This window comes from Taurulus bubalis (assembly GCF_910589615.1).
Source record: "Taurulus bubalis genome assembly, chromosome: 2".
Classification (NCBI taxonomy): Eukaryota; Metazoa; Chordata; class Actinopteri; order Perciformes; family Cottidae; genus Taurulus; species Taurulus bubalis.
Window position 1 is genome coordinate 30,858,720 of NC_136590.1, and position 16,432 is coordinate 30,875,151.

At 41.3% G+C, this 16,432-nt stretch overlaps 1 protein-coding gene across 1 annotated transcript; it reads right to left on the bottom strand.

The window, feature by feature from the left end:
• Positions 1 to 1,850: 1,850 nt before the first annotated feature.
• On the bottom strand, positions 1,851 to 9,391 carry LOC306733206 (transmembrane protein 47-like; the record flags this gene model as incomplete). The annotated part of the gene is made up of 3 exons (XM_079214412.1): positions 1,851 to 3,306; positions 6,597 to 6,737; positions 9,175 to 9,391. The coding sequence occupies 3 exons, from the start codon at positions 9,389 to 9,391 to the stop codon at positions 3,125 to 3,127; spliced, it is 540 nt and encodes a 179-aa protein (XP_079070538.1). The 3' UTR covers positions 1,851 to 3,124.
• Positions 9,392 to 16,432: the final 7,041 nt, after the last annotated feature.

The following is a 16,432-nucleotide window of genomic DNA, read 5'->3' on the forward strand; positions in this document are numbered from 1 at the left end:
AGCGTGATAGTGGAGGAGAAATGAGCAACTTTCTTCTGGTTAATATGTAATTTTGGTGGAGCCAAGCTTGACAGAGGATTGGTCAGCGGGTAATGCATAGCCCAGGTGTGACTTTTCATTCCATTTATCTGCTTCATAGTCTGCAGAGGACGTCCACTGCTGAGCATCACAGGAGGAGCTGGACAACTTCAGGTTTGCATTTATGATTGGATATCTTGCATTTTTAGTACATCTCTACACAAATGTATCACTCTGACATTAATTTCCCTCCTCAGGCGCCAAGATGTCAGAGCCCATCTTGGTCTCTGTCCCCCGGGCTCAGTAACTGGAATCTGTCCCTGCAAAGTGTAAAAGTGCAGGGCCTGGCTGGTTACTGCACCCAGGGGTCAGGCTTCTCTCCAAAGGAGGACACATTATGTTCACTACAATACACACTTCACTGCTTTTACATTTGCAATTGTCTGTCTAAGTGTGTTGCTTGTCCAAACAGCTGGAGTGAAGGATTTGCAAGCTTTGGTTTTGTTTTCTCTGCTGACAAACATAAGAGCTGTGCTAACCCTCTGCAGATGAGTGAACTATTTTTTTGGGGGGGGGGGAATCAACATTTTTAGTTTATCATGCTACAGATTGATATCTCAACAACAGCAGGTATTATCATGTTTGCCCATTAGGTGGGGGAAGAAGTTAGACTCAAACATAGTGCTTTTGGTGGAGGCAAAAGCAAGCCTGCATTCCAAATAGCGTACTTTTTACTTAGAGTACGTACTGCAGCTGCCCTTACAAAGTACGCACTGGTGCATGCTGTATGCGCTCAGTTGGGACGAACTACTTCGTCTGAACATCGCACCTCGAACTTTGACTCTTTTGCTTATATAGCCGCCAACCAAAGGATTGTGGGTCAGAAGAGCCATAAAAGACTTTTGGCCTGGTATTTTTTGACATTTGACATTTGACACACTATATATTGGAAAATACTAAACATTTATCTGGAATACTGGCGAGTGAACAGAACAAGATCACAGTGCAAATGAACACTATCTTTTGTGAGACATTTTGTTTCAACTGTGTGGGTGTTGTGCTGAGGTTGAAGATCTACCGGCAGTTTGACCTTTACAATGTGCAAATAAGTGAGTGAATAATCTAAAACCCCCTTCAGCCAAATAAAAGGAGAAAGAAAGAAAACTTGTTCTGGGAAAGACATTTGCATATTATGTGCATCACCTGGTTTACTGTGTATCCTTTAAAGAGAGAGGAAATGTTCTTTTACTGGAGAATAAATGTTCCACAATGTGAAAACATTGTGCTCTCCAGTAAAATCAACATGCTTCACATGTGTGTGGGACAACAAAATAAATGTGATCACATCTGTGTAGTGTTTGAGATACTGCATGTTGTGTTACCACGTCACCTTTTAACACGTGAGTCACCTTTAAAAGATTCCCGAGAGGTCACTGCTATTATAAGACAGCCACTGACCTGACACCTCACACTCAACACACCACGTAACACTCCTCACAGGAGCCAGGTGTCAGGTTCACATGGCAGAGTAATTCCGGTATATTTTCCTTGGAGATGATGCTTCGGGTGTAAATAATGGCTACGGTTTTCACGCTGCAGCAGCTGTGGATACTGTTTATTATCAGCGGTTCCCTTTCCAGAGAATATTTAACCAGCTGTTGAACTCCGGGGGGTAAAGAAAGTCCGAACCGGGAACTTCACACCAGGCTGCTCATGTGAGCCAGTGCCTTCTGTTTGACACAAAATAATAGAGATCTTTTTAAACTTGCCTTTTTTATTTTATTTACTTAAACAAAAACATGAATCTGTTTGACCTGCAAACTAAAAGGGAAGCTTCAAAATGAATAGCAGATGCAATTTGAATTTTGGCTTGTGAGCACATCTATCCTACAACAAGAAAATAATGATAATGTCCCAGATAAATCCATGAACTGTGTGTGTGCGTGTTTGTGTGTGTATATATAGTCTACCTAGCAGTTGTAAAGTTTAACTGCAAAAAAGTGTCTTAAAGTTTGCAATAAAATCTTTTATGTTGCTCATTATGTTGCCACCTAAGTGTCGTATTTTTACACTTCAACAAGCTGCAAGCTACCAAACTGAGGGTGTCTCTTTAAATAGCCGTGGGTGGTTTCCTCTGAGGAATGTGTGCTCTGGATAATGAAAGTGTTTTGCATTTTTGTCTCATTGCCGTTTGGTCCACAAAAAAGAAAAACGGGGCACCCCTGATGCTCCCCTCTTTAAATTCAGTCAGAGGTCAGTTTGTGAGCCGCCGGCATCAGAGCGGCAGAATAGTCTGAGTCTGAGTATTGAAAACAACGTTCAATCACACTTCTAATACTCCCAAAACTACAATTGTTTATTATGGATTTTCCTTCATGTAGAAATACTTTGTACACATTTACATTTTAGATTTGAGACAAACTAGTGTGAGTTTGCAAACAAACTATAAACACTCGAGAGCTCTAGCATATATCTAATTTACATTTCTAATATCAGTTGGCCTGGCATTACTAGATACGTTTCAGCTAGAACACATGGAGGGGGAAGTTCAGGTTTTTCAATATGTATAAAGCGTATGCCATAAATACATCAACAACAAGCTTGTCCTCGTGAAATGCTAAGAAAAGAATACAAAATAAAAAATGAAATGTGGAGATCAGTCAATCCTTTGAAATGTTCAGTCACTGCACATTCAGGTCTGTGCTCAGAATCTACCGTGCCGCCTCTCTAACAATAGAGATCCAGGTCAATGTGCGGTGGAAACGTCCAGCATCGGAGGCTCGCGCCCGTCCAGAAAGCTCTCTGCGCTTTAGCTCTGCCGACTCCAACCCTGATACCGGCGGGGCTGAGGGACCTACCGGCTGCATGGGAGGAGGGGTTCTGGCCATCCTACTCATAAAGCCCTGGCCTAAATTGGGCCTTCACAACCCATCTAAAAATAACAGAGAGAGCAGGAGAAAGAGAGAGACTGGGGTCTGTGCTCGCATGCACATAAGCCGTGTGCAGAGTGAAGAAAAGTAGCACACCTCCTGTATGGGAATTCTTTGTGTGCGAGTGTGTGTGTCTGTGTGTGTGTGTTTCCAGTGGCGGCGGTTCGAGACAGGACTCAGTACATTGCGTCCTCGTATACGTCCGTCCGCAGGCAGAAGAGGATCCCTCCACCCAGCATGAAGATGGTGGCTCCCCAGCCGAGCCCGTAGCCCCAGTTGAACTCGTGATAGGTCTGAAGAACGGTTCCGTCAATGAACTTGATCGGGTAGAGGACCAGAGCGCAGGACTGCAGGACCACTAGAACCACAAGAGTCAAACATACCGTTAGCAACACTGCTAAACACAACTAGTACAACCACAGTAGGCCTTATACAACGACTAGAAAAATACTGCAGGATTTACTTTTACATGATGTTGTATTGCATTTGTGTCCGTTGCTCTTAACATTTATTAAAAACCCGTTTGTTCTAATATTTCAGCTTTTTCTTTCTCTACATGTGTACTCTTTAGCCATTAACATGTCAATGTCTCCTTTTCTTCCTTCCACCTCCTTCACTGCCTTTGTCCAACTTGGAAATTAACCGTTCTTTTTTCCAAGATGAATCTATCCTTCTTTTGAACTATTCTATGTATTCTTTCTGACTCATCGTTTCCCACCTGAACAAGAAGTACGTTTGTGCTTTCAGCAATCACATTTAATCCATAACAATGCACTTTTCATGTATTAAATGTATGACGTAGGTGGCCTCGCTCGTGTAAAAACACAGATCTGACAGCTAACGCGCTGCTGAAAAGGCAGAAATGTAACAGTATGGCTCGAAAAAGAAGCTGAAGGATAAAGGAGAGAAGGTTTTTCGGTGTCGGCAAAGGGAATCGAGAGTCACTGACGGTAACCGGAGAAAGGTTACGTAAAGTGATTATCTTCTTCAAGTCCGTGTTTCTGCTGCTTCAGATCTCATAAAAATAAGCCGATTTTCTGTGACAGGAATAACAATGAAGAGTTTGAGTGTTTTTAGGGAGTCTGTGGCTTTCATAATTTGAGCCTTTCCGTGTGATGCCTCAGCACCAAACCTTCATTGCTGTACTGCACCTCCAAATACATGGTGAGAAACATGAAGGAGAACTATTTCATTAAATAACAAACAATATATAAGAGATATGTGGAGTGAATTGATTGATTTGTTACGCTTGATTCCTGTGATGCTAGTAACATAATCAACAACAACAAAAGTTGTAAATATGTATTTAGTCATGATGCATTTTGTTGTCAAGCTTATATATAATTATTTGAATTATTTTAGCACTGTTCAACAGAGGGTTCACAAAAAGTGCTTTCTGGTGTAAGATAAAATGAAGTGCAATAACCAGTTATAAGATGTTTTTTTTTTATCAATCCTATTTCTATTCTCATCCAGTCGGACATCTCCATAAAAGATGAAAATATCAAAAGAAACCATCCTTCTATGACATTCCTTCTTGTGGGTTTCTTGCTCTTCAGGAAGTGGCCGGTTTTCTATTCTCCTGACAATGACTTAACAAACAGATTGATGCATTCAAAACTAAATCATGTGCATTCCATTTGTTCTGTTATAAAGTGGAACAACTTTCAAAAAATTGTTGTTATTCTTCTGACCTTGGGATCACCTAAGGAAAATTACTTTAATTGCTACATCAGTGTGAATCATTTCCCCATTAAATCATTCAGGACCATGAGCTACCGGTGGTAAATGCGTCATGATGAGGGGGACGTGCATTTGCGCAATAAAAGGCGCATTGTGGTCTCCTCTCCCAGCAGCTACCGCAGCTCCCTTCAGTGCATGCTAGGTGACTCTTGAGGAAGGGACTTTGTGTGACCACAACTCCGCCTTTCCTTCCTACAGGACGGAATAGTGGGGCGTACAGGAGGGACGATGGCAGCTCAAGAATGTGGTGGTGTTGATGGAGCACAGACTGAGCTCGCCGCCCGCTGAGGTCATATTTCTGGACAGAAAATAAATACCACGCAGCTACAGCCCCGCCAAGGGGGAATTTAACGGAGTCCAACTGGGCTGCTGCTCTGCTGAGCACCGTGGGCCTGTAAGGAGACCTTATACTCGAAAGGCTCTTAAAGCAACTACATACAAGAAAGGATAACACTGCCTTCCCACGCTTTGCAGTAAATGGTCGAACAGTCGAAGGCACAGCCGTTGAGCGCACACTGGCCCTTTGTGGTTTCAGATACAGAAGGAGAAAATAATTCCTTGTATTTCCTCTCCAAAATGAAATTAAATATTTTTCTACAGCGTTTGAGAACATTATATTGTATTATCTATATGATTGGCTTGTTCCAGACGTTCTGTCTAATCTATAGCGCTGTTCTCGACCAAAGACATTCTTTGTTGACTAGCACTTGAAGGATTTTGTTAACTAATTGACAGAAACAAGGAATTACACAAAAGGCACCGCATTACATCTCGTGTTGACTAAAAACAAAGCGACCAATTAGTCTGCTAGTCTATGCACAGTGAAATAAATAAATATAATATAATATAAATATAAACAATGTGGGAAATTCACTTGCTGAGAGTAAGATGAGAAGATGCATAGCACTCTCCAGCATGTGTAGGAAGTTACAGACAGCAGCGGGTTAGCTTAGCTTCATACAAAGACTGGAAACGGGGGACACAGCTAGCGTGGCTCTGTCCAAATGTAACAGACTTCACCTCCCAGTACCTCTAAAGCTCACCCCGTGCTCCCAGTCTTTATGCTAAGCTAAGATAAACCAAACCAAACCAACCAGCAGCTGGCTGTGGCTTCACTTCCCAGAAACTCACCAAGAAAGCAAATAAGTGTGGAATTTCCAAAATGTCAAACTATTTCCTTGAGGTTTAGTCCACGGGCATGAAGTAAACATGCAGCAGGAGGGACGCTACGTATGATGCATGACAGAATATCTGTTTCTGTGATCGTCCAATTGTATTTTTCAAATCTGGAACTGGGCATGAGATCAGTAGCGGCAAGTGGTTCGTGTTTCATTACTGCTGTTAAAGTAAAGTAAGACTATGAGTCAGTTATTGCAACGCCTGCATAGTATATGGAACAATGTGTCTTGACTGCTTTGGTTTTAATTATGCGTTTCATAAATAGATCCTCCCTCTGCAGTGTCAAAGAACCTTCTCACAAAGCACGCAGGAGAAGTGCAGTCCAAACATCAGGCAGTGCCGGGTGAGGAGTCTGTGGCAGCTTATTTTTTTCCTCAGTGACTTCACTTCTTTGGTAAGTCTGCAAATTCTGCGGCAGCTTTTTTTTGGCTCATGATCCGGCAGCTCCCCAGACTCCACACCACAGAAAGAATGAGCTCAACCAACGAGCCTGGTTCAGCTGCTTCTTTCCTTCTTCGCCCTTCTATTTAATGCGTGCACTGGAACAATAAACCCCTGTCTATATGGAAATTGTTGTGGTGAACTTATATACGTGCGGTCTTTCCCTTTCCAAAATGTGCCTGACGTGTGGGAACATTGGATAAACGTTCATACGGGGGAAGACACATGCAAATGATTTCAGAACCTTTGGAGAGGAAAGTAACAGAAAGGAAGACGAAGACGTACCTGCAGTGAAGAGCAACACGGCCACGGTGCGGTAGTGGCGCCTCTGTGTACCCCTGCAGAGGGAGATCAGGGCAACCAGAAAGGCCAAGAGAGTTGCCACAGCACCGGCCACCAGCAGCACCAGGGTGGCAATCTGCCAGTCTGCGGGACGAGACACACGCAGGTTAGAGTCCAGCGACAAAAACTCGATTCACGGGACGGCACGGTTGAATTGAATCGCTGTGTTGACAAACACAAGAGTTGATCCCACAGAGTGAAGCAGAACGGACTCAGGCCTGCAAGAGGGATGGGAACCTGATGAGTGACACACTAATCGGAATAAACAAACTGAATGTGCAAGTTAACGCATGTTTAGAGGTTTCAAGTCAACAGCTCATAACTTGTAGATGAAGATGCTGAAACCACAGCTGCATCCTTTGGAATACGGTCTATAATATCATATTTCATGGGACAGGAATTTGAGGTCAAAGTAGTCCAAAAGTAAATCTTCACATATTGCTGCTCTTCAGGGCAAGTTTGCCTTGCATTTACTCTCTCACATTAATTTGCAGCCGATTGTCCAAATCTCCATTAAAAGGTTTATCGTAGTTCTACTGATTTCCACATGAAAATAAAGCTAGAAAGATGTATTTCATCCGCGTGTTCAATACCGGGACATCTCCTGGGAGATTCAGCTCGTGGCTGCCGGCCTTTTCCATGTCAGGTCAGACGCAGAGGCTTTTTAACAGCATTTTTTTTCTTTCTGTTTGTTCCAAGCAAACTCTAGTCTTGTCTGGTGGAAAAGTTAAACCCAACACTCCCTCCGAGTCAAATTATTAATCCTCGGAAAGACCTCCACAACGCTAAGTTGTTATTACTGCACACATTAAAAGCCTTTCTGAACTGAGCTTCTACTCAGCAAAGCCTAAAACCAGAAATGTATTCAGACATGCATTTCCATTCCTGCCTGCATTGTGTACTCCCTCTTTGATGTCAAGAAGAAGGTAACACTCGTCTCAAAAGGAGAATTTACATTTGATGAATGAACAATCCTCTCTTTCTCACAGCTCCTGCTTTTATTTTTTGTCAGGATGGGGAAATGTACTTTTCCCCAAGAGGTTGATTTGATTCAACATTAGGGAAAACATTTTTTCCCCTAATATCTTTCCTCTGTTATGTGATTCAAATTCTGGTTTTGTCAAAGAAGAAAAAAAAAAGGATTACGATTGTCACTACAAAGATAGACTGAAATTCAAGAATCTTGGGATAGGTTTGAGAATGTGTGCATAATAAATCAGCTTTCCCTTTTGGTGAACTGCCCCTTTAACCTCAACACGCCCCTCACTGTTGCTTTAATGAGCTCTGCAGACCCTCAAAGCAACAAACCCGCCTCCCATTCACCCCAACACATTCCACAGTATCAGAGAGCGGTCAGCCACCCCAAAGCTGTGTTTCCCTCCTCGATGTGCATGTTTGATGGTGGTAAAAAAAAAGCACCAAAAGTCACTCAGGCCTCTTCAATTTAATTAACAGCTAAAATCTCAAATTGGCAACCAATGTTTCAACAATATTAGTGAAATTTATATTAATTCAATATAGTTTGCATTGAACATTCTAGTCTTTTTATTTCTACCATACCAGCCCACTGCTATATGTTTCATACAGACAAATCTCCAGCCGACTACCAGCATTACATCTGGTGCAGTTAATGAGGATTTTCTCCCCTGGTGGGGAAAGGAATTGGGTTGGAGGCATAAGCACTTCTGTCATGTGGCTTCTTTGCTTGACAAAAGGCAACCTGGCGGGTCTAGGCCTGGTGAGGTAGATGATGGCGAAGATGCTGAATGTGTCTCTTCAAAACCCACTCATCACCTTATGGTGGTCTGAGTGGGTAAACTCTTTGTGTGCCAAAGAGATTAGGCTTCTCCATCGCATGTGATCTGTTTTCTGGTAAACTGACATTGAATAGACTTAGAGCTAGTAATAAAGCATCAATGTGACTCTTATGGAATTCACTTATGAATGTGACACTGACTCACCAGCCCTTTGTTCACTTCATTCATAATTACTCTAAACACACAGTGGTAGATGAACCACCAGCATGGTTTTTAATTCAAACCCATGCTGGCTCGTGAATGAGTCAAACCTTGCTGCAGGAGCCGAGCATCACTGTGTGTTTGACACACGTCACTGCTCTGGTATGAACAGAGGAAACACAGCAGCAGCACTAGAAACCCCGATCAGCTGCTGCTCAGAGAACAACAAGCCAACTATAATAAACTATTCCTGAGAGATACCAGTTCAACATTCCTCTTTGTTTTTGTCACGTATAGGATGTGCAGTCTTTGTCTAGGCCTAATTACAGAGCCAGAAAAAGCCCACTGATAATACAAAAATGCTAGTTAAAACCACCCAGAGTTACTATTTAAATGACAAAATCTCAGTTTTCCCGAAAAAAAAAGTTACTAAATGACTACAACCTTGTGATCGCTTTAGCCCCACCACCCCATGTCTGGTTATCCTCTCTCCAAGGACAAACTCCAACAAACAACCCAAATAAACCCCAAAAGGGTGCGCAACACAAACGTGCGACTCCTACCAGATGTGAGGGTGGAGGAGCAGCTCCACTGAGCCTCCTCCGTCGCAGTCCTTGCCCCGGACTGGGAGCAGGACTCCCACAGAGACAAGGAGAAGTGCTCCGCGGTGACCCAGGATGGGCTCAGCAGAGCCACCACGTCCAGACACAGCGCCAGAAAGACGCACAGCAGCGCGATCAGCTTGAAGGGCCGGAACACGAACACCTCGTTCACAGACATCTTCCCACAACAACGATGCACCGCCGCAGGTCGGTCACACTAGAAACGAGCTCGCTGGAGGTCCGCGTGCGTCTTCACCCACCATAGCCTTCACTGCTTTGTGTTTGTGTGTGTGCGTGTGCCCAGCTGGAAAAGTTTAACAGAAGACATCCGGTTGGATTGGGTTTTCAAAATAATCGCACTTCTGTCGCGACACGCGATAATCACTTTTGAGATTATCTGAGAAATGTATTTTTCTTGTGGCTATCCTCTTCCATAATACTATTTCAAGTACTAGCCTTGGGCCAATCAATGTTATTTAATTATCGTTATTATTGCTGATGTTATGCGATTAGTCTGTTCTTCGTTATCATATGTATACCAATGTAAGCCTGTGTGGTTTTATCTGACTGCCAAACTTTTTTTTATTTTTATGAAAAAGATCCAAATGAACCCAAAACATGGGTTAATTTTATTCATTTGTTTTCCTTCATATTATTCGAAAATGTGTTGGCTTCAAAACAAGAGCAACTAAACACAAAGAGCAGCCTACACAAATTAGGAATTATTTCAACTCACCACCAAATTTAAATGAATGTGTTGGTCATGATTTCAGTGTTACTAAAAGAGGACATTGGCTGAATGGCCCAATGTCCCAACATTAGAGGGAAGAAAAACACATGATAATACATACACTTTCAATTCATATAACTTGATATATGTGCTATTTGGGACACAACAATTGTCTCAGCAGAGAAACAGCGTTCCTGCTCTACAACGCTTCAATTGCTGTGCTTTTATTTTGAAAACCATGTTCGGAAACTAGACCTTTGGAGGCAACACCATCTTTTCAGGAAGTTTAAGGCAGTCAAACGAAAGTGCTTCCAAGATTATGAATTCAACAAAGTTGCCCATACACAGACACATGCAGGTTTGCAAGAAAGTGAGGTGACTTAAAAGCAGAAAGGAAATACATTAGTAAACACCGCAGCAGCAACAATATAAGGATAAGGACATAACAAATGTCCTTTAATTGATTATATGAATGCATGTTTTCCCCCCTCACACTCAAAGGTACCAAACACCTTTGTGCAGTAATTGCAAATATTGCCATATGTACCCTCAGAAGAGCGGAGTGATGCTCATTCATGCAGCCAAAAAAAGAATACAGTCAAAATCGACAGGAAGTAAAAACTGATTCATTATGTAAAGATTAATTTCCATCTATCTTAATTTGGAGAATAATGTATATGATATTAAAGGGTCAGTACATATTCTTTGATAGCATATTGAAAGCTCACTGGTGGTGATACTGAGACGATAGCTCAGTCTTCTTTGGACAGAGAATACGTTGTTTCATGCTGTCAGAAAACTGGATTATCCCTTTAGTGTCAGTGTCTAAAAACAGACAGTTGGAGTTAATGTTGTGCTGTGGTTATGGTCCAGCAGATGGCAGACATGTGACATTGTGGATGCTTAAACCCACATTATTACTGCTGTTACTATTGCTCACCACTAATGCACCACACCTTGTATAAGTATTAGTAGCAGATGACATTTTATGGGCAGCAGCAGCTGCAGCATTTATATGGACATATTGACAACAAAAGACATGAATAATCCAGTGCATGCTGTAAATTGTGGTAACATAATAAGAATGGTGCTGTCTGTTAGCTTGTGTTAGCCCACTGATATTTTTATTTACTTCGTTTGGTAAATAACCCTTTCATCTAAGCTCAAACATATGATGAGTTTAATATCTCCTACGAACAGCCACAGAATTGATAAGCGCCTAATAAATTCCCAAAATGAAATGACAAGTATATCATTAGACTAGATTTGTCCCCAATATTGTCTAATCTTCATTCGGGTGTTTTGTGAAATATTTCCATCTTCTGGTGAACTAAATAACTGCAGTTATGAACTGTTATGAACTCTCAGGCAAGACGACACAACAATGGAGGACGTTTTTAGTGGAAGTACCAGCTAGTAAACTCAGTAAATAGTGACATATATAAAGTTCTGGCTTTGATTAATTATCTTATCAATAACACAAGCAAAAGTCAGCAAATGTGGATAGTCAGATGGAAGTAAAGCAATCAATAATCCCTTATATTCAGCAGGAGATAACCTATAATAGTTTTACTATAAGACTGACTTGACTGCCTAACACGGTGAGCTCATCAACATTTGTATGTGATTGTAGTCAGCTACTAATCCTCTGGAGATGATAGAAGTTCCAGTAACATTAATCAAGATTTAAGGAGCATTCATCAGCAGCAGTAGAGACGAACACCACCGTAAGATGTGCTGGTCTGACCTTCTTTACACTTTTTTGGTTGAGTGATTTATTGACCAGCTGTCATGCGTCTGTCTCACGATGATAACACTATAATGAACAGTAACCTGTTGTATATGAGTTTTTTTCTGAATAGATCTGCTTCCTTCCTTATTAAAAACAACAACAACAAAAATGAATATATAATATATATTGCATTGTTGCAAGTTTATTATTATTATTTTGGTGGCATATTCTTTTTTAATTTAATTATTTATTTATTTTTACCAATGAGCTTATTTTCCTGTGGCCTGTTCTGACATTTTTTATTTCATTTTTTTGTAGATACCTGTCTTTTGACTTTCTTCTTAATTTTTCTATCTTAAGAAATAAACAAAAATACACAATTGTTGGTGCCAACAAACCTCTGTCTATGTGCACAAGAGGAACTTTCCTATATGTGTGTTGTAAATAGCAGTCAGAAGTTAATTCAGGAGCTGATTCATAAAACACAGATTATTACTTAAAGCTATTTGGTTCTGAGCATTTGCTCTCCAAATAAAGTGATCAACAGTAAAGTACAAACAAAGCAGATTTGAATTGCACCTCTGCTGCCTTCTTGCCCAGTTTATTTTAATTCTACCCTCTTGTAGATTAGAGGTTTTTAGTGTGTCTGACATAATGAGAGTTTCAGACTAATGCCACCCTTCTCAGTCCTAATGGTGCTGCCAAGCTGCCAGCAGGCCATCTGAGTATCTAGTATTAGGCGTTTGCACGGACAGAGCATTGCTCATTTCCTTTAAATGCCCCTCCTCCCCGACAGAACAAGCAGAGCGCTCTGTCATCCTCCTCCAAAAGCCCCTCATTAGAAAATCTGCAGAGCAGACAAAGCTACTTGAGACGGCACAATGGTGACTCCCCACGTGGTGATTTGAAAGAGCATAAAGAGAATCCAGGTCATGTTTTACTTTTTACTCTCCCTAATTCAGATCTATCCACCTACAAACCTTCTGTCTAGTTTCATCCACCATGTTTTAAATATTCACATGATGTTTTTCAGACTCCAACATGCCAACACATGGACTCACTTTTTCTCTCTGATAAAGAGCACAAAACAAAGTCACAAAGAGGTGAGAAGAATGAGATGACAGACGGAATATACACAAAAATCACAAATGACACACATCAGTGATTTAGCATACTTCATGATGGAAGCGATGAAGGCCATATTGGGTCTCTGAGGAGGGAAAAAGCTTCTTCACCAACTACTCATCAGATGACGTCATCCTCTATTGCCTTCCTGGAGTGGCTGAAGCTTATTAGGCTCTAAATAAGCCTCTCAGGGCTTTTCCGGCTGTGAGTGAGCTTCCATGGTAACTGATGAGGCTTTGTTTAATGATGCTGTCATTACTCCAGAGGACTGTCCTGCTCATCTTTCTCTCTCTTTACCGTAACAAGAACGCCACGCCATCACGAGTCATGCCGTGGTCAGACTGTGTGAACAGATGTGTCTACTTTAAAATAAAAAAAGGTTGTTTGTAAACACTAGCATGCTCTCATTCCAACCCGTCACATACTGGCGCTTTGTCAGACAGACCCCTTGTCGTCACTTTCTAGGCGAGCTATGCTTTACACAACATTTTTTAAATCTTAAATAACCAATTACTGTACGTTTTCTTCCCCTCTTGTGGCTCAATAAGAGACACTGTTTAACCTGAGCATCTCAGTCAATAGAGTATAGTTTTTTTCTCAAAGTCACCTCCACCTGTTCAATGTTTCGTCGTGACAGCTGCATTTTTGCCCCTTTGTTGAGTGTTTCAAGCCAGTCCAGCATACAAGTGCATCTCAGAGCAGCTGGGTTTGAAGAGCCTTGCTCAAGGTCATGTTGACTGATAGTGTTGGAGGAGACGACGGCGTGTCTCTCTCATTTCCTGCACTCTGATTTAGCAGCTCGCCAGGGGATTTAAACTGATAGCTTTCCAGTGTTCAGTCTGTCCTCAAGAGTACTGCTGCTGCAGTGACTCTGCAACATGCTGAGGCGGGTTATAAGAAGGTGCAGTGATAGATTAATTTGGACTGCTGAGATGAAGGCTCTCTCGTGGCATCACCATCATCATCACTGTTTTGCCATTTCATGATTTCAACTTACAACAAATTGGAAGAGACAGAAATCAGGCTCTTGAATATAACTATGATGCTGTTTATATTATGTTGTCTCATCAGTTGGCTTACATTGTTTTTAAGTGAGACTATCTCAATACTTTGATATTGTGGACAACAACAGATAGAGTAACATTGTGTGTCAGAACAACAAAGAACAAAGGCATTTTGCAGGGACCACTGCAGTTCTACTACCTGAGATACAGAATGACAAGTATGGGTTTTATGTGTGTTAAAGGGCGGCACAAATCCTATTTTTTCATGCACTAGTGAATTTTGATATTTTGAGCAATTTTTCTCTCATAGGTGTTTGTTCATATATCATTCATAGCCGGATTCATAGAATATTGTATTCCTAAAAAAAAAATGCATATGTTGTATGGCTGTTTTTTCAGATTTATGGAGTGATACATTCCCTCACTAAAAACCAAGAACTTTGAACGTGCAACCAATGCTCAGATTTCTGTTCTGGAATTGGATGCAAATTAGCATTAGTTTGCATATTTAAAGATACAATTTCAGAAAACTTGTAATACAATAAAAGGGTCTAAATGTGAGTAATCAACTGGGCAGGTTTCATGGTGATATCTAATAGAGAATTTTTTTTTTCTCCAAGTTCACTAAATCATACAATGACAGATTTATTTATGACTCCAGTGCTTGTGTTGTAAATGCAAAGCTCTGCTTGGCTTCACAGTCTCTCGGCCGTCACACTGTGTTCGTGGACGTCCACCTGTCTCTCAGTGGTTGGACCACTCTGGGCCTGTCTGCCAGCTTGCGGACATCTGTTTACTTCCTCCTCCATCAGTCGTCATGGCTACAACCGCCCCCCACCATCGCCCACCAGACCCCTCCCCTCGCCCCCTGTCGCCGTCCGGCCTCCTCCGCCTCTCTCTGGTGTTTCCCCCAGACACCAGCTGTGAACCACTTATGTTTATTATTCAGTCTTGTCATATCGGCAGCCAGCACAGCCCTCTTTCTGTGCTTTGCTGTTTGTTCTGACACACAAACACCTTATTCAAATGTGCAAACTAACGCTGGCGTTCTAAAAAAAAAGCAAATTAGGTAGATGGATGAATACATCCATTGTTTCTTCTTAATAAATGACAGGAAATGGCCACCAGACCTACGACACATGTGATCCTTGTACTTGTAACTGTGAAAATGTGCATGTAGTTAACTTCTTGCACATTAGTTATCACGTGCCTGTTGCACTGGGAACTCTGGTTGACCTGAGCTGCAGGCTATGAGTTTGTTGTTAGATTCAGTCCATTTGATCTAAAGAGTTGTCCATTAGTCATCACTAACAGGAAGGACAAGCTTCTCCATCTTAATACTTCACGTCTTAACATTTACGAGGCAGAATTTAAATAATTGTCTGTTATTGTGGTGCTCTTTATTTCACAGGAATGATGCATGAAAGCAGATTGAGGTCATTTTCATTTTTATTGTCTTGAATAATGTCATTACTTCAGAACTTTTATTCATTGGCATATGTCTTCAAAGTGCCAGAAGGAACGTCTTATTATTTTCACATTAGGCATGAATATGTAACATGTGTACATATACAGTATGTCTACCATGCATCTGAGACCCCATGATTGGTAAAGCTTATATGGATGTTACATAAACACTGTTATACTGATGTAAACTGTATCATGTTTTATTGTGTTATTTGGATATTTCCACTAATACAGGCAAAACATCCTGGAAATATTTAACAAATGCTTTAAATGTTAACATTGCATGTCACATTTACTCTTGTTGGTAAGGGACACTGAAACCGTGTGACACATATTAGGGAGCTTTTTTCTATAAGTCAAAACCAAGTCAAACAGTCAGAGAAATGCGTCTGATGCGTTACATGGAGAGTTTTATAGCCAAACAAGAAATGATATGACCAGATTTGGAAAGTGGCTGAGTACATGTTCACTTGTGGCATTAAAAACAGTGTGACAAAGCACCCAATGTCCAAATCGGCTCTTCCATATGCCTCTAACCTGATAAACTACCTCCTGCATTGACACTTTCTTGGCTCTCTCCCCTCCGTCTGAAAGCAGGCAGTGGACGTCAGCCCTTGGGGAGCTCACTGAGGGAGGTGTGGAGCAGCCAGTGATCAGAGTGAATTAGAGTTATGCGTGACATGCAAAGGAGAGGCTCCAGAATGTGACAACAGCTGAGTTTTAAAGTGAAGCTTTTCCGCCTGAGGGGAGTGGAATAGACGACAAAGAGAGAGCGGCCTACTGTGAAAAGAGTCAACTCCTTTTGTTGACTTTCTAAAAACAGAGACCTGTTATCCATTGTCATCCAGTGGGCCAGTGAGGTCTTTAGCATCAAAGCAGAGCAATTAATGAACATGGATACATCATCTTTCTTGGCCTTAATCCCAGCCTTTCTTAATATCCTCACACCCCCAGCAGGTGAATTATCATGTGCAACTAAATAATGGATAGAACATGTCTTCTTATATATTTGTATTGTTATATTGTGGCCAATCCATCCAAAATTAAAAGTTTTTTATAACTGATTTAGACTCTAATAGGATCCACTCAGAGATAAAACAGGAGTACACTAGTTAAACAAGTTTAATTGTAGCTCTGAATCCACTAAATGTAATCTGGATT